The 25,071-nt window shown below is 41.6% G+C and overlaps 3 protein-coding genes across 3 annotated transcripts; 1 reads left to right on the forward strand and 2 right to left on the reverse strand.

Moving 5' to 3' along the window:
• Positions 1-595: 595 nt before the first annotated feature.
• On the reverse strand, positions 596-17,441 carry LOC135336824 (aldehyde dehydrogenase family 16 member A1-like). Its single transcript, XM_064532702.1, has 17 exons — positions 17,210-17,441; positions 16,574-16,813; positions 14,335-14,464; positions 13,873-14,077; positions 13,386-13,497; positions 13,179-13,273; positions 12,833-12,985; positions 12,430-12,540; positions 12,016-12,201; positions 11,560-11,802; positions 10,990-11,162; positions 10,454-10,621; positions 5,111-5,315; positions 4,776-4,961; positions 4,485-4,591; positions 2,784-2,901; positions 596-761 (listed from the first exon to the last, which is right to left on the reverse strand). Exons 1-17 carry the CDS (start codon positions 17,424-17,426, stop codon positions 687-689), a joined length of 2,724 nt encoding a protein of 907 aa, XP_064388772.1. The 5' UTR covers positions 17,427-17,441; the 3' UTR covers positions 596-686.
• On the forward strand, positions 9,187-10,149 carry LOC135336832 (clytin-like). Its single transcript, XM_064532713.1, has one exon. The coding sequence runs from the start codon at positions 9,413-9,415 to the stop codon at positions 9,980-9,982; it is 570 nt and encodes a 189-aa protein (XP_064388783.1). The 5' UTR covers positions 9,187-9,412; the 3' UTR covers positions 9,983-10,149.
• A 2,035-nt stretch (positions 17,442-19,476) lies between the features above and the next one.
• LOC135336828 (nucleolar and coiled-body phosphoprotein 1-like) lies at positions 19,477-25,008 on the reverse strand. Its single transcript, XM_064532707.1, has 6 exons — positions 24,850-25,008; positions 24,580-24,638; positions 21,955-23,198; positions 21,633-21,691; positions 20,438-20,594; positions 19,477-19,695 (listed from the first exon to the last, which is right to left on the reverse strand). Exons 1-6 carry the CDS (start codon positions 24,949-24,951, stop codon positions 19,592-19,594), a joined length of 1,725 nt encoding a protein of 574 aa, XP_064388777.1. The 5' UTR covers positions 24,952-25,008; the 3' UTR covers positions 19,477-19,591.
• Positions 25,009-25,071: the final 63 nt, after the last annotated feature.

A 25,071-nucleotide genomic window follows, 5' to 3' on the forward strand; every position in this document is an offset into this window, starting at 1 on the left:
ATTTGTCTTTGCTGCAATTATAGTTGCAGCCCAATCAGATTGCAGCATTTCTACTGTGGTCTGTCACGTCCGGTTGCGCAACCTCAATTTAAGCAAGATAAAATGGTTAACACCCACTTCAGAATAATAATATTCATAGAATAAAATGATTATTCATAGCTGCTTATCAGCGTGTTACATAATTCAGCAAGACAAATCCTGACATAGGCTTGAAACCCGACCTCCCGCCAGGGACGGTCGGGCTCCGCCCAACTACATCATCTTCTCTTCAGGGGAGGCTAGTAAAAAAACACGCAAATTTATTATAAGCACTTTATTGCCATTTTATGTTATTAGTCATGAATCAGCCGCCTAGGAGAGTCTCTCCCCTAGGAAAATCAGCCACCCTTCCTAGGAAAGGCAGCTGGTTCATGAAACTGCATATATAAGCAAGCTGCCAACACAGAATTTATTATGAACAATATAACAATACAAATTACCTTAAAGGGTTAACCACTCAGGCCTGACAATGCCCTATACAGCTCTACCTAGCCCTCCCAGCACACAATGGGCCCCCCGTGACCTATACCCTAAGGGGAACACACTAGCGTGAAAACTGGGTAGATCTAGTTATTTGAACAAAATTAGAGCATAAAACGGAAAAATCGGAAAAATCATACACTACATGTAGAAATGGTTTACAAAGGTTAGTTAGCAAAAATTTCTCCCATGGGAATCCAAATGTTTTTCACTTCAGTGGCATGGTACAGGAACTCCTCTCCCTGTAGTGTAAGGGATAAACTAACAGTAAGGACATAATTATTACATTGTCATAAACTGGAAACCACTCCCTTTCTGACCAGAGGAGGTACGACAGGTGCGGCGCAGCTCAAGCAATTAGCCTTAATTATCTGCCCATGCCCCTCCCAGTAATCAGAGGCTAATTGTCAGGGGCTAATTTGAGCTGCACCGCGCATGTAGAACCTAAAGAGACTGGTAAGGTACAGAGGGAGGAGGCGAGACATGTGTCATAAGTCACATGACAATGGGATGTGTGGCATACAATGTTTACATTAGGCTTTTGACCTTTAACATTTCCTTAGATTTCAGTGTAGCTATAGTGCCTGTGGTAGATCTACTGTTGCTCTCTAGCAAGTTCACACCACTTTCTAGTAATCTCGAACATTGTAAACTAGTATGGAAGACGGCAACTAACCTGAGTTAACCCCCCTAGACTGCTCTTCAAAGTACCATATTTACTTGATTAAACGCCCATTTCGTTTAAACGCCCATGGTAAAAGCTCTGTCTTTGTAAACTCCCATCTTAAATAATCGCCCATGTATGGGCGTGGCACTGTGGGTGGAGCTGAATTAGCACGTGGAACCAGTTGCAAGCATGGCGTATAGAATGATAGATCTTTTTATGATGGCAGAGAGAGAGAGAGATACCAACACAGAGGTAGAAACACCACTCCTATGACTTAAGATTTAAGCTGAGACAGCAGCCAAAAAGAGATTAATAACTGCTGCTGTGCAAGAGACATAACAATAACGCCCATTTCGAATAAGCGCCCATCTCGTTTAAACACCCCCTTCACAGACTTCGATATGAAATAAACGCCTAATCAAGTAAATACGGTACCCTATTTATAGTGAAACCACTAGGTTTGATGGTGAATTTCAAGCTATTGAGCCGGGATCCCACTAAGTTAGTACCATCCTTAAGAGAAAATGACCATGGCTGTTTTGGCTGCTTGAAGATCCGCACTTTCATGCACAAATCCTTGTCTAAATCTTTGCGGTTATACCTGGATTTTTAATTACTGAGGCGCACGTGACGTGTGTCCTACCTCCTCTGGGTAAGGTACTTATCAAAGAGCGGTAGAACAAACCATAAAATTAAGTAATGCATGGGTGGAAAACATTTAGACTCGATTACAAGCCGCCATATAATTATGTGTTGTAATCAAGGCTAGCAATAATTAAGCGCATGGGCAGTGAATGTAACGCTTATCAAGGACTTGTTTGTGTCTGTGCGTGAAGAATCTCATGCACAAAACAACTATTTGATAAGTAGCCTACCAGCCCCTTTTCGAAAGCAAAAAAGGGAGTGGTTTCTAGTATAGTATGGTTAGTAAAATCATAGATAAAGGAAGAGGGGAATTGGAAACGAAAGCACCTTTGAAGTACAATCCGTGTTTCCGCGCGGTTTAATCGAGGCTGTGTTCTTATACAAAGAATAGTAACAAGAAGTACAGTAGTGTCTGTGAGGACGAGAAGCGTTGTTAGAGGTGCTGTATTGATGGCTTATCTAGAGGACCTTTGGTCAAGTCAGGGTAAAACCCCAAAGACCAAAATTACTGTTTTGTGTCTAGGGTGTGATCCGGAGGGAGCCTTTTCTGCAAGCCAATCTTAATCTAGCTAAAGTATATCGCCAGTCCATGACTAATAAGTAGGAATGGAGATGTAGTGCTAATAAAACTTTCCTGCTGCATTTACGCTAACACTATGGATGTTAAAAGTACATAATTACCGACAAAAACAGCTCTAAGAGGCGGCTTACCTCAAAATTTCCCCAAATAACAGCACAAGGCACTGGTAAAGACTGTTTATAAACAATACCTGCCTGAATGGTCGTTAGGCCCTGATAAATTATACTTTTTTTCACCCATTCTTGAAAAATGTGCCTATTATTCTCATAAAAATTTGATTATTCCCAAAAGCACAGTTACACAAGACATAATTATTATCATGATTCTCCATGGAGCATCTATTTAATCAATCACGCACAAACCCTCCCTCACCTGTCCTTGCTCTGAGCTGGACCAGTCTCTTGAGAGGCCATAGTTGACCCAGGTCCTCTTCACATTGCCAACGGACTCCCTCTCCACAAACAGACTGCCTTCAGCAGAACCAAAGTACCTGCACAAACAACAAAGCCAATACTAAAAGATACATGTACGTAACAGCTGAAACAATTAAGGTTGCAATGACGCTCCTAACATACTTGTACTAGTGACCAGCACATAACTATAATTATACCGTATAGCAGGTATATTTTGTAAACTTTCGCAGAAATATGCCTTTAGAAAGGTTTTCGAAATCAAATTTTTTCGGGAATAGCAACCTTTTTGCCTTGCATGCATGCAATATTAAATGTATAATTAATGTTTGCGGTATGTGCTTATAATTATAACCAGCGAAAACCACGAACATTAATATCCTCGAAATAATTATATCCGCCTGAAGAAATGTATGTATTAGACAAGAGTTATAATCGTGCAAGTTTCTATTCTACATGGCTTCGATTTTACTGTAACGTATTCTACCGAGGTTACTAATTGCGTGCTACAATACAAATTCTAAAAGTCATACACAGAGCTATATAAGCTAGCTAGCTTAGAGACCAGCACAGCTATTTTCTTTCTGATATATATTTACTAGATCCAGGTCGCACTTTCTCTCAGAGATAGGCCTGTTTGCGCATGCGCCCCCTAATCCCCAGAAAATGGGATTTCGGATAGTATCGTATGCTCCTGTAGTAAAACAATGACGTCACAATGAACAAAGTGGACTGAAGAAATGAAATAGAAGTTTGTTTCTAGCCCATCTGATAGCATTCTGAATAGCCTGCTATGCTAACAAAAGACTCACAGCCTGCAACAATGTGGATGACAATCACTATATGGTACACATCTCTATATAATACTAACCTAAACCTTTGTGAAAGAAGTCTTCATAATTATTATAGACTAGTCACGACCTTTAACTCAGTGTTCACACCTTACCAATAGACCCATTGCGGTGGGTGTGGTTCTGACGTCACGTTTTGATAACCGCAGTTTACAGGTAAAAATCGTGATTTTTTGTATATTGTGGAAATCCTAGTAGTAGTGATAAAAACAAGAACTTCTACTGACTCCCCAAGTCAAGGAGACAAAGAATTAGAGCTGAGCAGCCTGAGACATGGAGAATGGCTTGTGTATTTTCTTCAGTTTACTGTTCCTGTAACTTTTTCATAGAATGTTCAATTCAGTTCATACTTGCACACACATGTCACAAATCATATAGCCAAATGTAACCAACACACATACAAACTTGAAAATAACTCTATCTCATTGCAATTGTGCACATTTCCACTAGTACACAGTCATATTTTCACTCCTTGTTTCAGCCACATTTTGAAGGATCTAGCCCAATAATGATATCTAGCTTGTTCAGGTACTTCTTTTTGCCACCTTGGTCTTGTTTTGAAGATAAATAACCTTCTACAAAGGGTATCTTTTTGGTGCTAAATACTAGCCAAATCGCATTGTACGTAAAAGTCTGCTACTGGTACCTCAAAATGGCTGACATTCCAATGACACAATTATTGATTACATCACTGCTATGTACATGTACATGTAGGTTATAACATCAAATGCTTACTCCCCAAACATCGTCCTGGTCTACCGCTACATCTTTCACATTCTACATGTGCATGTCGATTAAAAAACTGGACGTACCACATGGCTTCAATGTCCTGATGCTCTGTGAGATACTTGGCCAGGTGATCCCTCTGCCCCGTCACAATGTTCACCACACCCCCAGGAAGGTCGGAGGTGTCAAACACCTACAGTGTACCATTGCAAAGAAAATTAGCATCTAAGAATAGCTTGGAAAAAGGTACTGATAATTATGTGTAAACTCTTCCAATCATTATAATTATACGTAGCAACTGGTTCTGCAACCGCAATATGCAATCACGTAATTCAACAGCATTTAGTTAGCTGACCCATTATCAAATAAAGTCTCACCTGATAGAGGTCAGTGGCCGAGAGTGGGTACTTTTCACTTGGTATGATGATGATGGTGTTGCCCCTGACAACAGCCGGAGAAAACAGGGAGACAAAGGATAACAGTGGGTAGTCATCTGGACAAGCTATGCCAACCACACCTACTGGTTCGTTGATACGCACTGTGCAGCCATACAAGGTGGTCTCCTGAAAAGTGATGTAGTTTGAATATAATTTATACAGCGACAAACATAATAATTATAATGTACATGCACGCATACATGTATTGTACTTAACAATAAACTGCTCAGGCAAATACTACACCGCAATACAAAAAGAACAGAGATCTCACCGACCTGCACAGTGCCTCCATACTTGTCAGCATAGGCTCCCCAATAAAACAGTCGTTGGATAGAAAGGTCTACTTCTTTCTTTGCTTCCTCTATGCTCTTACCCGTCATGGCAGATATCTTCTGAGCAAATTCCCCATGGCGGAGCTCCAGGTTTTCGGCTATGTAGTAGACTATCTGGGCACGATTGTGAGCAGCTCGTTTGCCCCATCTGTATAAGGTTGAAAATATTTATGTAAACAATAACGACTTACTGTATGGTATTAGTACAGTGTTTTGCAAGCATCAAAGACAGGAGACCCTCGCTAATTTGGACAAAATAGCAAAACAAACAAAAGGGGCAGTCAGTAGAATGGACTACTGCGCATGCGCACTGTAACTTGCTTTGTTGAATCAATGCCTGATGCCTCGGTGGAGATGCCAAAGCTACATAACATAAAGCTACTAATACTTTTATACACGTACATGATGAACATTATTTTTTTCCATTTGCTGCATGCAAACTAAAAGAGTGGGTACTGATCGACTATGATTGTTGTTAAAAACGATCGATGCCAAAGTTCAAGTCTAAAATTAATGGCTGCCATCAGCAGAGCCTTGCAACTCTATTCTCACTCTTGCAGCTACCAATAGCTAGCGTTCTAGTGTAGAGCTAAGTAGAGTAGCAACACTTGGTAAACAAGTTTGGCTACGTGATCTTCTGAAAAGGCTGCAATGGCATTCCAAGTAAGCAAAACTAGGCATAACTCGAGAACAAAGCTTTATTTTGTAAATCCACGAATGAAAACATGACTAGAAGCCTATAGAAACTCTTACTTGCACTTCATTGATCCTTGAGCAGCTGTAGCAGTCTACACACACAGACAAACACACTACCGTATACCTCGCTTGCGCATGCGCACCGAGGCATAATAATTAGGGATGGCCACTGCAAAGAAAACGAAGAGAGCTCACAAGACTCACTATGTTATAGATAGTACATGGGCATGAGGTATCTATGTGTTATAGTGTCCCATATCACGAGGGCTTTGCCCGAGGGATGAGGGACACTATAACCATAGATACCGAATGCACATGTGCTAACTGATTTAGATCCAACTTTTCATTGGCTGCCTCAGGCAAGAAGTGTATCTATAAAAGCAGCAAGCCTTAGCAACAGCTTTATTTTTGAAAATGTCTTGTTCTGACAAGCTAGTCTAGATGATTTCTGCTAAAAAACCCTTTGCATTGGCCTTGCTTCAACATTGGAATGGACAAACTAGTGACTCCACCTTGTGCAGGAAGCGCTCTGCAACAAATGAGCCCAGCCTCCTCTTTATCTGCACTCAAGCCCCACCCCAGCTCAAGCTTCTCAGTAAACTGTTCTGATATGTACGGCTAGCTAGCAAGGAACAGCTTGCAGCAATGCTACAGTGCACTATTGTTCCCAAAAAGACACAGGAGTCTACTGCAATTTGAAACATGGCTGCAGGATAGAAACAGAAGTCAGGAGGACAAAGTTGACAAATGCTACAAGTTGAAGACATGCTTTCATGCTTGTGACAATGGACCTAGAACTGTTAAATTCATTGGCTCTTAGTGTTCCTCGACAAGAAAAGATACTGGTGAACCCTACCATCAACCCAGCAAACGCTATAGAAACTGGTAGTGAAAAAACTGAACAGCCATAGCTAATTATCATGCAGCTACAGCTTTATTATCATTTCTGTACATTCAAAAATAGTACTTGTACTTTATACCCTCAAGCTTATAATTCCCTGGGAAACTATGAGATTATGGCTCATAATTCCCTGCTAAACACACACAAGTGGGATCTAAAATTATTGGAGAGAGAAAGTTGCGAGTATTCTAGCTAGCAGCTTCCCTTCTGGCCACAGTAATACCTCATAATATGCATGTACACATACAATTAAGTGTTTGTTAATGATATTTATAATCACGTACAGGGTTTCGACGGCAGGAGAGGGGCATGCAACTCAGCATCTACCCGACGTACTCATCGAAATTCAAATGATATATTCATGGAGTATCGGATATGGTATAAATAGATTAGCCTCCTTCGCAGCCTCTCCTTTTCCTGTTCTTTGTCATAGTTTAATAAGATAAAATATGGGACTAATTGGAGGAACAAAGAAAGAAAGAAAGAAGGAAGAGACAAAGAAAAAGGAGAGCCTGCCTTGCTAAGTCACGTGACGGTAGACAAGTGAAAATGAACGTGGGCAATCACTAGCTGGGCGGAGCCTGACAGAGCAAAAAGCTACAGCATGCCTACGCATTGCAAACTCTAACATAAAAGCTGTTAGCATCATAGATAGTAAGCCAAAATCAAGCGTGGAGACATCGTAGACGAGGGCTTACCTAGTAAAGACTAAAGACTAAAGATCTAGATCTATATCTAAATTTGTTCCTAGTTCAGAACAGACCCACTTGACTAGTAGATATAATTATTACAGCAGTATAGTTTACTCTACTCTAGTCTTTCATACTTCATCTACTGACTAAAGGTCTCACGAAGGCTGACTCTACTGTACTGTACTGTTCATAACAGATTATGTTCCTGGTAAATGCGCTCCAAGTACTGTGTGGGAGGACAGTTATTGAGGTTTTCTCTCGCCCACACTCGTTAAAATTTGTCTACGTCAGTAGGGGATCACCCGACTTAGCAAGGCAGGCTCTCCTTCTTTTTTGTCGCTTCCTTCTTTCTTCCTCCAATTTTCTCTTCTGTGACAAAGAACAGAAAGGAGGCTATAAATTACGAAGGAGGCTATAAATAGATAAGAGTCAGAGAAGGTACGACATAGGTTGACCTTTTGTTAATCGGTCGCTAATGAGTTACTCCCGTATTGCATTCCTGCGGCATGACAAGTGTCCACGCCCACATCTTTTTGTGTTGACTCAGCAGGTATTTTATGCACTGTCAGCGCTATTTTACTGTTCTTTGTCTTCTGGAGTTTCTCCAAGAGGCATCAATCTTAGTATCATTAGGAATCTACTGTAAGTGTTACATTAAGACAGGAGCCATAGAAAGCGCAACAAATGTTTATACTGTAAGTTTATAGCTCATTTCTTCAACTATGAATATGCTATTCATTTTTTTATGTCACAGGATATAGCTAGGCATTATTTATAACTACTGTGGAGTACTGCGATAGTTGGTAGTCTTTTAGCTAGCTACGAAAGTAAGTTTTGGTGTTGTGCTTAACCCCGTCGCGAACAGACATGCCCAACTCTCCTCTGTGTTCAGAAAACACAAGAATTCAGAATCGCATAACATGAACAATTCATAATAGCATAATTGGCGATTTCTCAATAATTATTGTCTCTCTAGCTCTGTACAGCATTTTGGCTATCTGATCGAGGGTCGAAGTCAATCACGTAGGCGATGTTGCTCTAAAAATAGACATCTATAAATATCATTTGAATTTCGATGATATCGAGTTGCATGCCTTCTTTTCTACATAAACGCCCTTGGTTTCATCTATAATTAAAAGTTGGGCACGCATAAGCACACCACCAAATTTGTTAACCACACTCTGCTAGTGCATCACAGTAGATCTAGTTACATAATTATTGTATATTACAGACAGTACTAATGTGATGATGTCATTATCCTCCAACTTTGGGGGGAAAGCTGAACATTTTGAGGGGGAAGTTTCATCCCTGCCCCCCTCCCACACTAGATGAAACCCTGACTTATGATATGTTAATCCGTGTATTTGGATGGGGTCTGGTCCCGCTTTATTTGGATTAGCGAGATTCTACTGTATATGCGAAGTTTGCGAGTGCTAATGGTATACATCGCAAACACCTATAAGGCACTTGTACACATGACATCACAATCACTACAAGCTCGCAAAATCATGGATCAGCATGCAGATGCACTTGATAAAAGATATAGTTATATAGCATGCTGTTCCTTTGATTTTAAGTGACAAATGCAATTGTTGCAAGATCAAAGAAACCACAATGTAACATTATACATTAGTGAAGCATTGGAGTGCAGTCAGCAACCACAACATCAGTGACAAATTATTAATGCAATTGTTGCAAGATCAAAGAACCATAATGTAACATTATACATTAGTGAAGCATTGGAGTAGCGCACTGCCGTCAGCAACATAACAAATCAGTTGATCGCATGATCGCTCCATAATAATCATTACAGCATAGAATATTAATTCGCTACATATAGAGCCGTACAGGAAGTGAGCCTTATCCTCAGAAAACCTGTGTTAGCCTTAACTTGTCACTGTAGAGAATATAGTTATCAGCAAGGTTTGCTCAACTGTATCAACTACAACACAAGCAATGGCTGCAGCTTACAAGAACAGTCCCAAGTGGGTAAAGCGAATGGAAGAATTATTTGGGCAGTCAGACTTCAACAAAGACGGCTACTTGTCTATCCAGGATTTCGATATGTGGAGTGACAATCTTGAAAAAGAAGTGAAAGCTGAACCAGCCCTTCTGAAGAAAGTACGAAAAACGACTCAAGATTTTTGGGAAACAGTAGGCCTAAAGCAAGGTGTGCTGCTTTCTAGAGAGAAGTTTGTCGAGAATATGGCAGAAGTAGCAGTCACTGAAAAAGCTAGCTTTGATGAAGGGAAGGAGTCTTCTCTTTTTTTCATTATGATGGAGACTGTGTTTGATGCAATCGACACTAATCGTGACGGCTACCTACAAATGAGCGAGTACGCGGCAATGAATAAGGCAAGCAACTTCGATGATGGCACTGCTAAGATCCTGTTCGATATCATCGACAAGAACCATGATGGAAAGCTTTCTAGGAAAGAGTTAATGGAATACAACATCAAGTTCTGGTTCACTCCTGATGATCCTGAAGCCGCTGGCTTGTTCGGGGCCAAGTTTGAACAAAACTAACGAGCTACGGTCAAGAAATACAGTACATGTATTTTTTTAGAACCAAGCAGTCATATATCATGTCTATTGGTCAGTGTAGGAGAACTTATCTTAGAAAATTATGTAGTGCAAGTACAAATAAATGTATCGCAATATTACATGTACGCTTCATAAATTCTATTACCGTATAGCGGGAAAGTTTCGTGGGGTAAAAAATTAGAGAAGCAAACCCAACCAAATTTACTACCAAGTTGCCAACTTTTCTTATTTCCCCATAACTGAGCATGTACCGGGGCCTAGGCTAAGGGAGTGACAAGACTAGACTAACAGAAGTAATACGAAGTAAGCATTGAGCACTATAAATTCATTTTGGCATGTCACAACTGTCAATAGCATCCGCCTTCCTATTCACTACATGTAAACCCCAACACATGCGTATATACACTGCATGGCATGATTACGGAGAATTGTGGATTCTAACCCGAGGCTTACCCTGGTGCTGCCTTGTGAGCTGCTTCCACTGCTTCTCGAATATCCTTCCTGTTCCCCTCAGAGACTTGACCAATCACATCACCAGATTGTCCAATAACAGGGCGGCAATATGTAGCATCTGGTCGTTTTTGAGCACCTCCAATGTACATCTTCACAGTGTGGTCAATGCTGAGAGGAATAATCATGTACCATTCCGTTGAGACAGTGTACTAAAAATTCACTATGACTAAATAGTCTATTCATGGCTTGAAACACACAGAAATTGCACCTCAGATAATTATTTCGTAAAGTTTTTTTCCAGGGAACGACCCCTGAATTAAACGTTCCCCCTCCCAGCTAAAAATCCTGTATGAAATCTTGTGTGATATAATGTTATGAAAGGAAATCAAAAAGCATTGCAACAACCTTCTGGAAAGTGTGGTGTGGGTGAACACAAGCAGTCTGGTCTGAGGCATGCATGCTACACCATGAAGTACTGTAACTCACACAGTAATTATGTTTTATGCATGCATGTACATGTACAACTGTACATGTACCTTGGAGCTTGTGCTCCATCTATCTCCATGGTAGTGGGGTAGATTTGGAGTTGGTTTTGAGCAGGGTTCAAAGGTCTAGGTGCGACATTAGCCCCAAAGTCTTTCAGTTTGTCCTGGTCAACTACTGGGCGTGGTCTTTCCATCCAGGATGGCTTCACATACTCCATCAAACCCTGGGAGGCACAATTGATTGTTACGAGATTCGTCTCATAATCAGAATACACTGTAGCTACATGACATGTACATACAGACTGTAAACAGGAATCAGTGGATCATGACTGCGATAATTCACTTTTTTGTACACACATAATAATTATTTGTACATGATACATGTAGGTGCATGTACTGTGTGCAGATGGCTACACTGTACACTAGGAGGACACATAAAATTTAATCACACATTCTACTGCAAATGAGGCGTGGTGAATGTGCATGTACACATAATTCAATCATGCATGCACAGGACACAACACATTTACACATACATGTACACCTGTACACGAAACAATTATAAGCCCAGCATACACACACCAGTGCAAATGGGTGCTCTGCGTGTGCCACACAACTAACCTCCTTTCCCCCGTCTCTCCCATAGCCACTCTCCCTGTACCCTCCGAACCCGGCTGCAGCGTCAAACTGATTGTGACAGTTAATCCAGCACGCTCCCGCCTTAAGACTGATGGCCACCTCCAAACCCAGAGAGACGTTCTCCGTCCAGACACTGGCTCCCAGACCAAAAACAGTGTTGTTGGCCAATGCTATGGCCTCTTTGGCCGTGCGAAAGGTAAGCACAGTCAGCACAGGACCGAAGATCTGCACACAGTGAGGGGTTGGTGAATATAGAATAGCATGAGCGGAGCATGTGCACGAAAATAAACAGGCCCTAGCTCTTCTCAGGGGCCTGGAATCGACGCTATATGCACATCGATCAAGTGCATGTAGCAACCAAAGACATGCACATTACGTAAATTAACATACAGTTGCAAATACATATACAACTCATGTACAGATAACCACCATTCCTACCTCCTCCTGTACGCAGATAGAGACGGGCTGAACCTTGGTGATGAGGGTGGGTGGATAGAAGTTTCCCCCAGTTGGCATGCATGCACACGCCTGGTACACATCTGCACCCTCGGCCTTCGCTTGCTGGACGTATTTGTCAATGGACTTGAGTTGACTTGGGTCCACGATCGGACCCATGTCTATGCTCTGTGTGTGAGTGTGTGTGGGGGAGGGGGGGGTTGAAGTTACACATAATAATTACGGTGCAATTGATTAATTAGTACTGGAGCCTTATCCAATGGAGTGAGGGAATAGCCTCCCACACCACTGAAAACTTTACATGTACACCTACAGCAACCTAGATAATAACACACCATCGTCTTGTACATGTATGTATTCGACTTGACAGTATGTAGTAAAGAACCTTACATGTACCTTGTCTAGAGAGTCCCCCAACCGCAGTTTGGCCATCCTGTTCTTGATCTTGCTCACTAGTCGGTCAGCAATGTTCTCCTGCACTATCAGTCGACTGCCAGCACTGCACACCTGAATACAGGGAAGTGCTTTAAATGAGTTACCGTGATTTGGCAGGGTTGGTGACTACTAGAGTTCACAAGTTCACATGATGTTCTCTAGACAGATCGATTGTAAAGTACAAACATAATTATTTATAGCCACCGTAATTACATGAACATGTTCAGTATCTGTTAAAGGCAAACCAATAGTGCATGGTTTAATCGAACCTAGGTTGGGATTTTAAACTGGGTGTACATAATGATAAAGGGTTCAAAATACTCTGCATGTATATGCATATAATCAGCATAACTTATAAATATACCTGTCCTTGATTGAAGTAAATGGCGTTAACCACACCCTCCACTGTGCTGTCCAGGTCGGCAGAGTCAAACACCACAAAGGGAGATTTCCCTCCCAGCTCTAGCGAGATCTTTTTACCTGTGCCAGCTGTTGCCTTGCGGAGGATCTGACCCACCTACATGTACATGTATAGGTGAAAGGCATGGTTAACACTGGGACAATTAAATGACTCTCAACCTGCACGAAGATACACAGGCACACATACATGTATAAATACATGTAGGCAACTGGTGACTATAAGCTTCTATTATTCAGGTAGGGTGCATACAAGACTAATGGTACTGAATGCATACACAGTGTTCCCTCACCTGTGTGGAGCCGGTGAATCCAACCTTGTCCACTAGAGAGTGGGTGGCTAGAGATTGACCAAACGCTCCGTTGCCAGTCACCACATTGAACACACCTGCAAAAAGAACACACAATAGTGTACAGTGTACAAAATCACCCCCTCTTTCAATTCTATAAGATGTACATGTACGTAACACTGTCTAATCTGAGTATCACATGACACTTACCAGGGGGTAGGCCTGCCTCTGCACATATTTCGGCGAACAGCAGGGCAGTGAGACGAGTGTATGAGGCTGGTTTGAGCACCACTGTGTTCCCCATGGCCAGGGCTGGACACACCTACAAGGAAGCAGAGAAGATTGCATACTGCTGAAAAATGTAAAATGTAAAATGGATTGCTACCTGCAATCGTGCCTGTAGCAATGAAATATTGCGTATTCCTGCGTGCTACATGCAACGTAATGGGAAGTTTATTCTGACGGCTATTGCATGCAATACTACATGTACATGACGTAGAACAATAGTTAAAGGGGCAGTGGTATAAAATGAACGCGATCGGCCTCTAATTTTGGAACACAAATTTATGAAATTGCATAGAAATTCTTTGGTGTACAACTACCCTGTATAACATTCCGATCTCAAACAATAGAGGACAATTAACCGAGGGAAAACTAGACACATGAGAATTTGATACAATTGTACATATAAATGTACCTTCCATGAGAGGAGCATGAGTGGGAAGTTCCACGGAACAATGGCAGCCACCACACCCACAGGAGACCATCCCTTCATCTCGTCGGCCATGAGTTGAGCCCACCCCGAATGGTGGTAAAAGTGCCTGGCTACCAAAGGGATGTCGCAGTCACGACTCTCACGAATACTCTTGCCATTGTCCAAGCTCTCAAGCACAGATATCAATCTAGTGGGAGGTTGGATGAACTGAGCACGTATAATTACAATGTAGATCTCAGCATGATCAGACGTGAGCGTCCCCAAATATGGATATCACCGGCTATACAGCTATCATACAACACCGTACAAGCTAGCCATAGCTCAAGGAATTTAAATAAAAACTTTAAATTTGATTCAAAAAACTGCAACACTAATGATCGAGTAAGCGATTGATAATCCACTTTCTACAGTAACACAATCGTATACACATTGACCCTTAACAACCTGGCATGTTTTTGGATGTGTCTAGCGACAGAGTACAAATGCCTGGCCCTCACATGACCGGCTAGCTTGCTCCAGCTCTCGTAAGCCTTGCTGGCAGCACCCACGGCCACCTCCACGTCCTCCTGGGTGCCTGGAGGTTAAAATTCAAGTTATAGTCAGTGCATATCGATTAAACTTTGCACAAACAATAATGCAAATACACTAATAATAACATGCACCGCGGGTGCTATTGCCTCGGCGAAGGTGTCAAAGCTACATGTACTTAGCATAGCTTTTATACACACGTTATAATTGAATAAATTTTGCTGTACATGCAGCTACCAATAGCTAGCGTTCTAGTGCAGAGCTAAGTAGAGTAGCAACACTCCATGGACAAGTTTTGCTACGCACTCTTCTGAAAAGGCTGCAATGGCATTCCAAGTAAGCAAAACTAGGCATAACTCGAGAACAAAGCATTATTTTGCAAATCTACGAATTAAAATCCAAGAAAACATGACTAGAAGCCTATAGAAACTCTTACTTGAACTTTATTGATCCTTGAGCAGCTGTAGCAGTCTACACAGACAGACAGACAGACAGACAAACACACTACCGTATATCTCGCATGCGCATACGAAGCCTTCCACGGGTTTTAATTTTCGTGTTCTGCAGCCACCCACGAAAAACGCAAAATTAAAACACCTCGAAATTTTCCACCTGTACGGTAGTTAAATTCCACTCTCACTGATACAAAAATCAAACAGAATTATAAGTTTCTCGGTGTGGTTTTGCTTGCCCTTGAAAGAGTATTATATGTAGCAACAGTCCTTTGCGACAAATCTCAGAACAATGTTGATCACCAAATGTTTCAGGATACTTTGCTTTTCTTCTACGGAGAAAGTACCACACTGTGCTTGATAGCTCTCTAAGAATAATTAAGGCACCTAAATACTTCATGCCTCGAGGTACAAAATGTATGCATTAATTTGGTGGAAATGTATCAGCGTTATGGAAGAGGAGTGTCAATATCATACTAATTATGCCTCGAGGCGTAGCCGCACGAAGGATACGGTAAAGCTGACTGTGTGTGTGTGTGTGTGTGTGTGTGTGTGTGTGTGTGTGTGTGTGTGTGTGTGTGTCTGTCTGTCTGTCTGTGTGTCTGTTCCAGCTGTAACTGCTCAACGGTTGAAATGCGACGAAAACTAACAGCTTCTATAGGCTTCTAGCCACGTTCTCTTGGATTTTGATTCGTGGATTAGCAAACTAAAGCTTCTTTCTCGAGTTATGGTTAGTTTGACTCATATTGAAGGTTATTGCAGTCTCTTCAGAATCTTTCGTAGCATCATATGTTCGCACAAACTTTCTATTCAACTTATGAGTTAGCCTTGCACTAAAGCGCTAGCTTTTTGTTAGCTATGAGAGTCAGAAAGAGGCTGCTAAAGAAGCTACGTACATGTAATTAATTTTTGTGAACTTGCAGACACACCCCTTATTCCTGGATTTAATGCGCATGCGTGCTCAATACCACGTGTAAGAGAATCCATTTTGAACCCCAGATCCTGACAAAATCAATTCTTCTTTGTTGAGGTCCTTAGTAAGCCACAAACCAGATAACTCTTTTTAGACTGCTTGTTATAGATACTGCTTTCTGTGATTGAATTCTGTCTTTAATACTTATCTCACTGACAATGCCTTTGACAAAGGTTTGCTCCCACTGTTTGGCTACAGGTCATTTAAGACGACCAGTATGCACTATTAACTGTGGACAACACCCCTTTCTTGTGAAACAATCAAAGCACATTGCAAATTATTTACCTCTTCTATAACACTCTAATACTTTTGAGCGAAAGCAAAAACATGGTGAGAGGCATTAGCAAGCGCACGCTTGCAACACTCGTTTTGGTATTTTGACATTGTGCACTTCTGAATAACTAAAAAGGGGAGGATCTGCAGAGAGGTTGAAGTTCATAATGGCTGACAGTGTACAGCAAGCTTTGCAGCTGTTTTTCACACTTGTAGCTTCTATAAAGTTGTGATACTTTTAGTGGGAGATGAATAGAACGTACGTTGTGCGAACAGATGATGCTATAATTTATTATAGGCCGCGAACATTTGGTGGGAGTATTTGAGTAAAAATTTGCAGTTCGCGAAAATACGCCCAGTCCTCTTTTATGCCTAAAGTTCGTGCAGAAACGGGTGGGCGTAATTTGGAGGGGGTACGGTGCAAACAACTCAATCAATTATACCAGTTTTCACCTACCCTGAATAGTGCTAGCCAACTTCTCTCCATTAGCTGGGTTGACTGTGTCGTAGGTCTTCCTCCCTGCTGGTTTCACCCACTGGTTATTAATGAAGTGACCAAAGTTACGACCGTGATCGTCCAACCAGGCATTAGCTACTGCAGGGGACTCGGGGGCGGGGCCATACTCTAGACTCTCGAACAGCTGGCTCACTGAGGGCTTAGCAACGGGAGTTGCTTGCGACACAGTTATCGAGGCATCTGTGTGTATGTGCAGCAACGACATGCTTGAGCTGCCAAATATTGTGCTGTAACGTATAATAGCCATTTCAAGTTGAAGCTATCTGCATAGCCTAATTACATGTACATAGTACTTACTTAATTAATACATACATACATACATCTAATAAGGTGTACACATGTACCACAGTTGAAGTAATTACAGTGGTGCTGTAACGAAACACGAGATATTTCACCCATAATAAGTTCATTGGTTTTTGTACAGCCTCACACATTTCAAATTTGTTGGTGTTGTAATTACTTCATGCAGCTACGTACATGCACGTGCTTGTGTACAGCATGTGTACAGCATGTGTACATTTACATGCTTTGTGCAGACAACAGTGTTTGTTTGCACATTAGCACCACACCATTTACTTTTCCCCCTTTTCTTGCTTCCTGTAGATTCAGCCTCGTTGGTATCTGCATTGGCCAGTTTAGCTTTCTTGGGCGTGTTCACATCGTAGTTGGATGCAGCCGTTCGCTTGCTCCTGCCGCTCATAGCTCCCACAACAGAATCAAAGTCTCCAGAATCGTTAACGTTCAAGCTGCTCTCATTCGAGGTCATTGTGAACCCAGAGGTGAACCCAACCATGTGGCCATCAGCCACTCCCCCAAAATAATTATGGTTTCTTCTGCGCCTGCGCATGAAATATATTGTGCATCAAATCATAGGTACTGTACGCTTCAACTGTGGGTCCTTGTTCATACTGCTCCAACCCTAGCTATCAAGATCAGTTAGATAAAGCTGCTGGATTGTATAGATGACACCAGTCATGTGGGCATTGTAGCTGGAATTTCGTTGACTCGCGCAAGCCAGCAGCAGTGACGGCTTGCAAGTCTACATGTATAGGCTTTTAGAGTATGTAGTACTAGATTATTGGTTTTCTTCTGAGCATATACAATATTGTGTATTATTTCGAAGATGGTGCAATGAGCTCAACTGTGGAGTGTCGCATATAATTGGTATGACATAAGCTTACATTAAGGGCCATAGGCTTGCGTTTAAATCTCCAGATATCCGACATGTGCCTAACGCCGGTGTTCAGAAGCCAGTCGACTAGTCGGGTCAGTCAAAAATACGAAACGAACATAATGATAGGAAAATGTGTCTGCTGCTATGCCAAGACGTATAGTTACTATGGCTGAAAAGCTATAATAGTGGTGCCAATCTCGGGATTTCCGGAAGAACTTGCGATGGTGATGCTAACGAGCTGTTCATTGTGACGCCTTGAAAAAGTTGCGGAATAATAATATCAAGAGTATAATTATGATAGAGAATGATAGATTACATCACCCACACTTGGATTGGTCAGTGTGCAAATTCCAAGCTTGTGACAGATACAGGAAGTCACGTTACTCTTCGCATACATCTGATACAGTATGCCTACGTATATACTCTTAATAATATGTAGTTTGCAGAAACATCAGGTTTTTAGGAGTTTAATACGTGTACCAGAGAACTGGGAGTACATACATGTAGGTGCGAGTCATGTGCTCCAAAAGCTGTTTGCCATGGATTGCAGCTGCTGCTGTATCTCAGAGTTTAAGCAAAGGTGGAAGACTATTTGAAGGTGGCAGGTTCTATCACACATCTTCATTCGACTATGTTAGCGAGCTTGGATTACGATTTCACACCAGATTTTGGAAACGTACAAACCGTTGTTATACCACAAACTTACCACAAACTATATGCATGTCAAGAGATGAGTATACATATACAGTAGAACCTCGATTATCCGGCCCTCGATTATCCGGAACCTCGATTATCCGGCTTGGCAGTTTTCTTGTTATCAGATCAGAAAATGGGCGTGTCCCTCAAACGCGCATGCGCGTTGCAGCTGTTACCATGGAGACATGCCTGCTTATCTTCTGCGCATGCGCAGACAACCATGCGGCACTGCTGTTTATCAATAAAGTGGGTGGATCAAGGCGTGGTTTATCTATTCGATTATCCGGCATATTCACTTATCCAGCCTGCTTCTGGAACCAAGGTGTCCGGATAATCGAGGTTCTACTGTACATCGTTAATCCGGTCACCCTTGGGACCATGCAGCTTGGCTGTAGCTCAGGAAATAGCCGCGGCTTAAAAACAACCGTATTACCTCGAATCTAATGACTACTTTTGCGGTTCTTGTCTCGAGGATAATGAATCATTTTGTTCTCTAATTCAATTTTATTTGCTAAACCACACCCAAAACGTCATATCCGGCCGTAATACACGTATAAAATTACATTGAAAACCTTGTTTGGGACAGCCAGCACTGGCCGGTAACCGGAATAGCGAGTGGTGTACTTCAGGGTGAGTTTTGTGCAGTAAACATATAGCTAGCATTCCGTGCCAAGCCAAATGGCCGGTATATCGAGGTGGCCGTACTTCAGGGAGCCGGAATAGCGAGTCTATAAATTACTGGGCTATTTATAGTACAGTGATTTAGTACAGTGATTCAAGGCAGTTACATGCATGTATTTTTGTGCCCAAAATAACTTCATTACATGCACAATCAGTGAATACTTAATATTCATGCACTAGCTCCGGACACAACTTGAGTACAGCTGTAGTATGAACTGGTGTGGTGGTTGACTTAGTTGGGCGGAGTCCAACCAACACGAGTGCGTAGATGCGACTATAATTCAATACTGACTGTGGTTCTCTTCTGCTACGTAACTCAACTTTTAATTGACATTGTTGTATATTATTATAGTATAGAAATCACATGACAAATATAAAGGAATTTGCAGACAATTAATACTGATCAGTTAGTCCTCATCATCAAATTTAATGCTGTAAACTTGTGTGTCAATTGCTCCCCCTTTGTATGACCCTCTTTTCTTTTTTGTTTTCTCATGACGGAATGAGCGCCCTGGAGAAAGCGAGTGAGAGCAAGTCAGAGAGCATAAGCATGTCAGTACATGGAAAAAACTTTCGAGCCAATAGATCATTAGTAGGCAATAATGTATGATTATACACGCAGATCAAAGTAGTACAGCATTTGTACGAGTAACACTCCTATAGCTGTATCTATAGCTGTATCAAATAAGGCCTCACACACTCCAGTACGAAGGTCAATAGTTTAGTACTGACATTTGGAATTAAGCTATTAGAAATTTACAGCATTGCCTCAAAAATGAAAACACCGCGGGTGCGGATGCCTCGGTGGATGTGCCAACCTACATAACATAAAGCTACTAGCTATTGCTAATACACAAACATTTTTGCATTAATTTTGCTGCATGCAGGCAGACTCCAAGAGTGGGAAATGATTGACCATGAAAAAAGGATGCCAAAAATCTAAAATTAATGGCTGCTGCATTTGCAGCTCTCTTCTCACTCTTGCAGCTACAGCTAGCGTTCTAGTGCAGAGCTAACTACTAAGTAGAGTAGCAACACTCCATGGACAAGTTTTTCTACAATGGCATTCCACGAGAACCAACCATTATGTTGGAAATCCACTAATCCAGGAAAACATGACTAGAAGCCTATAGAAACTCTTAATTGCACTTCATTGATCCTGGAGCAGCTACATGCATAGCATGCAGTCTACACAGACACACACACTACTGTATACCTCGTTTGCGCATGCTCATTGGGACAGTTTATCAAACCTTTGGTGAACTTGAGGTCCCTGTTGGCCTTCTCCCCCCAGGAGCCTCTTGACCCACTCTTAGCCTCAAAGGAATTGTCCTGCAGTCGAGGGTCCACCGGTACTTCCTCACCCACCCGTCGAAACGGTGTCACTGCTGCTCCAGATAGCTGATTGCCCTGTGGTAATAATCATGTATACACACACTGCACAACTTTCAAAGGATGATATAAGGACAGAACAATATAAACGAAAAACAGAAGTTCACCCGCATAGATCTTTATACAGACTGTCAAAAGAAATACGCCTAAAAGGATATAATATAACACACCATTTTCAATAGTTTAGGGAGAAGAGTATCTACTCATGTAGGTTAAGGACTGGGACCAGCAATTACCGTATAGCGCGAAATTTTCGAGGGGCTTAATTTTCGCGGATTTCGTGGGTTGGAATTCTACACGAAAATTAAGTCCACGAAAAGTGTTCGTTAATAAGAATTACCTGCTATCATGCAAATATTTAAAGGCGTGGCTTCCGGTAAGCAGTCATTCCGCGAACATTGTGCAACGAAATGGCTTTTAGAGGCCAATCCACGAAATATAAGTGCCTCGAAAATTTCGCGCTATACGGTATTGCTGAATCAGCTAAAACGCAGCCACGCCCACGATTTTTAATATGTTTTGTGTGTAAAAAATCAGTTTAGCTAGTTATCTTTTTTAGTTCTAAAGGCGGTGGTCTAAACCTTCCTTTCAGCTCTAAATTGTTAGTGTAGTAGGTAGTTCAAGGGTTCATGCAGACATTCTCGTCGGGAGGGAGCATTGTACTCTATGCAAGGCAAGTTATTAGCTTTTACATGTAAAATTAACAGCTAGAAAACTATGTTTTTTGCAAAATCTCACCTTTGGCTGAATGAACAGCTCTCTCCCGATTGAAATGTCTGCATGAACCCTTGAACTACCTACTACACTAACAATTTGGAGCTGAAAGGAAGGTTTAGACCACCGCCTTTAGAACTAAAAAAGATAAGTAGCTAAACTGATTTTTTACACACAAAACATATTAAAGATCGTGGGCGTGGCTGCGTTTTAGCTGATTCAGCAATAATTGCTGGTCCCAGTCCTTAACCTACACGAGTACTCTTGCTAGAGAACAATAGCGACAGTATAATTATTGTAAAGTAGTAAGGAATGATATATTTTAGGTAGGTATAGCGGTACCTTAGACTTTTTCTTGCTAATAGGGAACGTGGCAGGTGTCTTTGGTTGTGGGTCAGATCCTGCAGTGAGACATAACATTAATTGAAAGTGTTAGTACTTACACCTACACGCGGGCTCTTCCTTTCATTTTACAATAGTCAGTTCAACAAATACTGGTGGAAAAGAAATAATTTATACGAAAAAGTAGAGCCTGCATCGGGATTAAGTCACGTGAGAAGGTAGAAGGGCGTGCATGCAAATTCTTATACTGCTATAGTATGAACAACAGAAAGAAACATTAATAGGAATGCTGGGTATAATGTCTGTACATTATGTAATGTACCTTTAGGAGTGGCCGACGTGTTCTTCACTCTTTTATTATCGTCCTCGCTAATGGAACTATCACTGTCCTTGTTAGCAGCAACTGCCACCTTTGTCTGACTACCAACACCCTCCTCCTCTGAGCTGTCACTGTCAGAATCGTCACCGTGCTTAATCACTGGTTTGAATGGCGTTCTTACCTTTGTTTGAGTTGCAGATTTATCTGGTATAGACTTTTTGGTTTTGTTTTCATCATCGCTACTCTCAAACGATGAACTTGAGCTGGATTCGTCCGTTTCCTTAGTCAGTTTAGCACAAGTCGATATCATGTCTTTCTTTTGAACCCGTTTCTTTTTCGTAGCAGTGACACTAGTAGCGTTAGTCGCTTGTTCTTCCACAGCTTTGGCAACCACAGGTTTAATAGCATCTTCAGAGTCGGAAGATTCACTCGAGACATCACTGGGGGGCTGTTTGGAGGGAGTGGATTTTTTAGTGACTAGCTTCCCGTGGGGGTTTGTTTTCGTTTCAGAATCACAAGAAGAATCACTGTCACTTGAAGATTGCTCCACTTTCTTACTCTCATGGACAATTTTTACTGAAGGCTTTGATTTAGCCTTGTAGATAGATTTTGTCGATGATTTATTTTCTTTCTTCACTTCAGATTCCGAGTCACTGGACTCGCCTTTGGATTTCTTTGTGCCAGTAGTTGGTTTAGAGAGCGGGTGCTTTCGCTTCAAACTCTCCGACTTCTTCACAGGAGGGGAGGGCTCGGACTCACTGGAAGAGTTATCCTTCTTGGAAGGTGCTGCTACTGGTTTGGAATGAGCTGGCTTGGTAGCCCGTGGTGTTTTGGTAGCAGGTTTCGTTGGTAACGATGGCTTAGCAGACTGTCTTTGTGTATCCATTTCACTATCTGAGGTGCTTTCATCATCTGTAGTGTCTGGCGGAGGGGGAGGTGCTTTAACATTCTTTTTCTTAGTCAATTTCTTTATTGAATCCTTTTTTGCTTCTTTGGACTTCTTTGTAACATCTTTTTTTGATGTTTCTGGTTTTTGCTTTTTTCCCTTGATCTTTTCCTTCAAATTTTGTGTAGATAAGTGTTTAATTGTTTCCTTTTCATCTACTTCCATTTCATCATCTGACTGGGAATCCGAATGATTAGCGGTTTTTCCCGATTCCGTGACTGTAGAATTGGCTATTTTACGCTTTTTCTTCGGAGGAAGAGCTACATCTTCAGACAAGGTCACTGTCCTCTTTCCAAGTTGACTATAGGGTAATGCAATTTGAGATAATTATGAGAACATAATGTACATTGAAGTCCATGCAAGTGTCACTCATTTTGGGGTTGCAATTAATTGAGCAGTGGCGGATCCAGTGGGGAGCTTTGGGGGCTTGAGCACCCCCCTGGCCTTGATGACAAGCCTCAAATATAGAATCTAGAGCTAGCTATTATTAACTCACGGATAGCACGTAGCTTACGGTTACATTGCCACACCAATTTATTACTGAGCATGAACAATTCTTGATGAGTCATGCATCGTAATTTGCTGCAGAATAACTAGGCTTGAAAACAGACGACCTTTTTTTTAGTAAATATTTTGGTGACTTTTTAGCTCCCCCCTATCAACATTCCTGGATCCGCCCCTGTTGGGGGTCAGCTGGGGTAGCTCTACTATTCTCCATGCCTACCGTCAATGTCTTTTTAAGCGGCCTGAAATCAAGGGTAGATGGTTGCATTTGACATTTAGGATGCGACATCATGTGCATGTCCAAGCGGCTGCTTTAGAGGTCAGAAAGTTTCCTAAGCTTGCCATTGCATAGCCTCGATTCCAGGCCGCTTGAACAAGGCGGCCTGGTATACCTTGTATGCGCATGCGCGAAATAATTAACAACAATTTCATCATACAAATTGTAAAAAAACCGACAAAGTTACAAAAAGGAATAATACGTATGACAATTTGACCACAATGGCAGCTTTCAGAGACACTAATCAAAGTAGAATAATTATGCTGCAGCAGTGTTGCTTCTTCTAGCTCTGTTTATCAAAGAGACAGTTTAAGAAAGCCTCCCAGACAGCTAGAGCTGCCAGCTAGGAAGAGTGGTGGACTCTTTAATACATCAGTAGATCTTGAGTGAACAACTTCCTGAGTGTCGAGTTAAAGCTTATTAAAAGCTTTCAGGAGTAATCATTAGCTTCTTTATCTTCAGCAATGACTTCTTGTCGAACATAAAGGCAAGATTTAGTAGCAGAACACTTGCCTGGTCCATATTACCACAGCCTCATCAGGGGACCCACAGGAACACATCATGCCTTTCTTATAACATCTGTAGCCTTACAGTGTAGGGTGTCGTTAAGTAAAGACTTGGCTTGATACAATAAAGGGCGTAAGAACTCAGTCATCTTTGCACAATACTTCTATGTAACGGACTCTAAAATCAGAATACAAATAGTATACGGTTTATTTTACTGACAGTATCCACAAATACACGGATTACCCCCTTTTTGGGGTAATGTACACGCATGCGCATACAAGGTATACCAGGCCGCCTGGAATCGAGGCTAGCCATTGCATATAATTATAATCACTTTTTTGGGGGTACTCTTCAATAATTGACGTTTTACGGTAAAATAATGTTGCTCTGATACCTTTTCATGTATTGTTGATAGAACTCGACCAGTCCAGGGCCACTTGGTACTTGCACTACCTGTACATGTAGGTAAAACGCAAAATAAAATCATTGTCATACTAAAAAAAAAGGCCACAATGTTTTATTTAGTTCGCCATAAACGACGAGTTAAAACAGAAGATTGGCCACCTGGCCAGGTTATTAGCACTGGAACACTAACTATATTAATTTTATTGCACTATAATTATTACATAGATCTGATCTAGTAGCAGGTTTACTTTCATCTCACCACTTTGGATTCTTTCTTGAGTGCCTTTGCAGCCTTTTGCAAGTTCAGACCCACTAAGAACGAGTAAACATAAGGAACCAGGTCAGAAGGAAGCTCAGCCATTGATATGATATGCACCCTCGATCTACACAATGTACTCTATTCCACGTGGGTACGGAGGTGTGTGAGTGCGCATGCGCATTAGCTAGTATCGGGGTCTCATTGACGATCATGGCCATTATA

The sequence above is a fragment of the Halichondria panicea genome, chromosome 6 (assembly GCF_963675165.1).
Source record: "Halichondria panicea chromosome 6, odHalPani1.1, whole genome shotgun sequence".
Classification (NCBI taxonomy): Eukaryota; Metazoa; Porifera; class Demospongiae; order Suberitida; family Halichondriidae; genus Halichondria; species Halichondria panicea.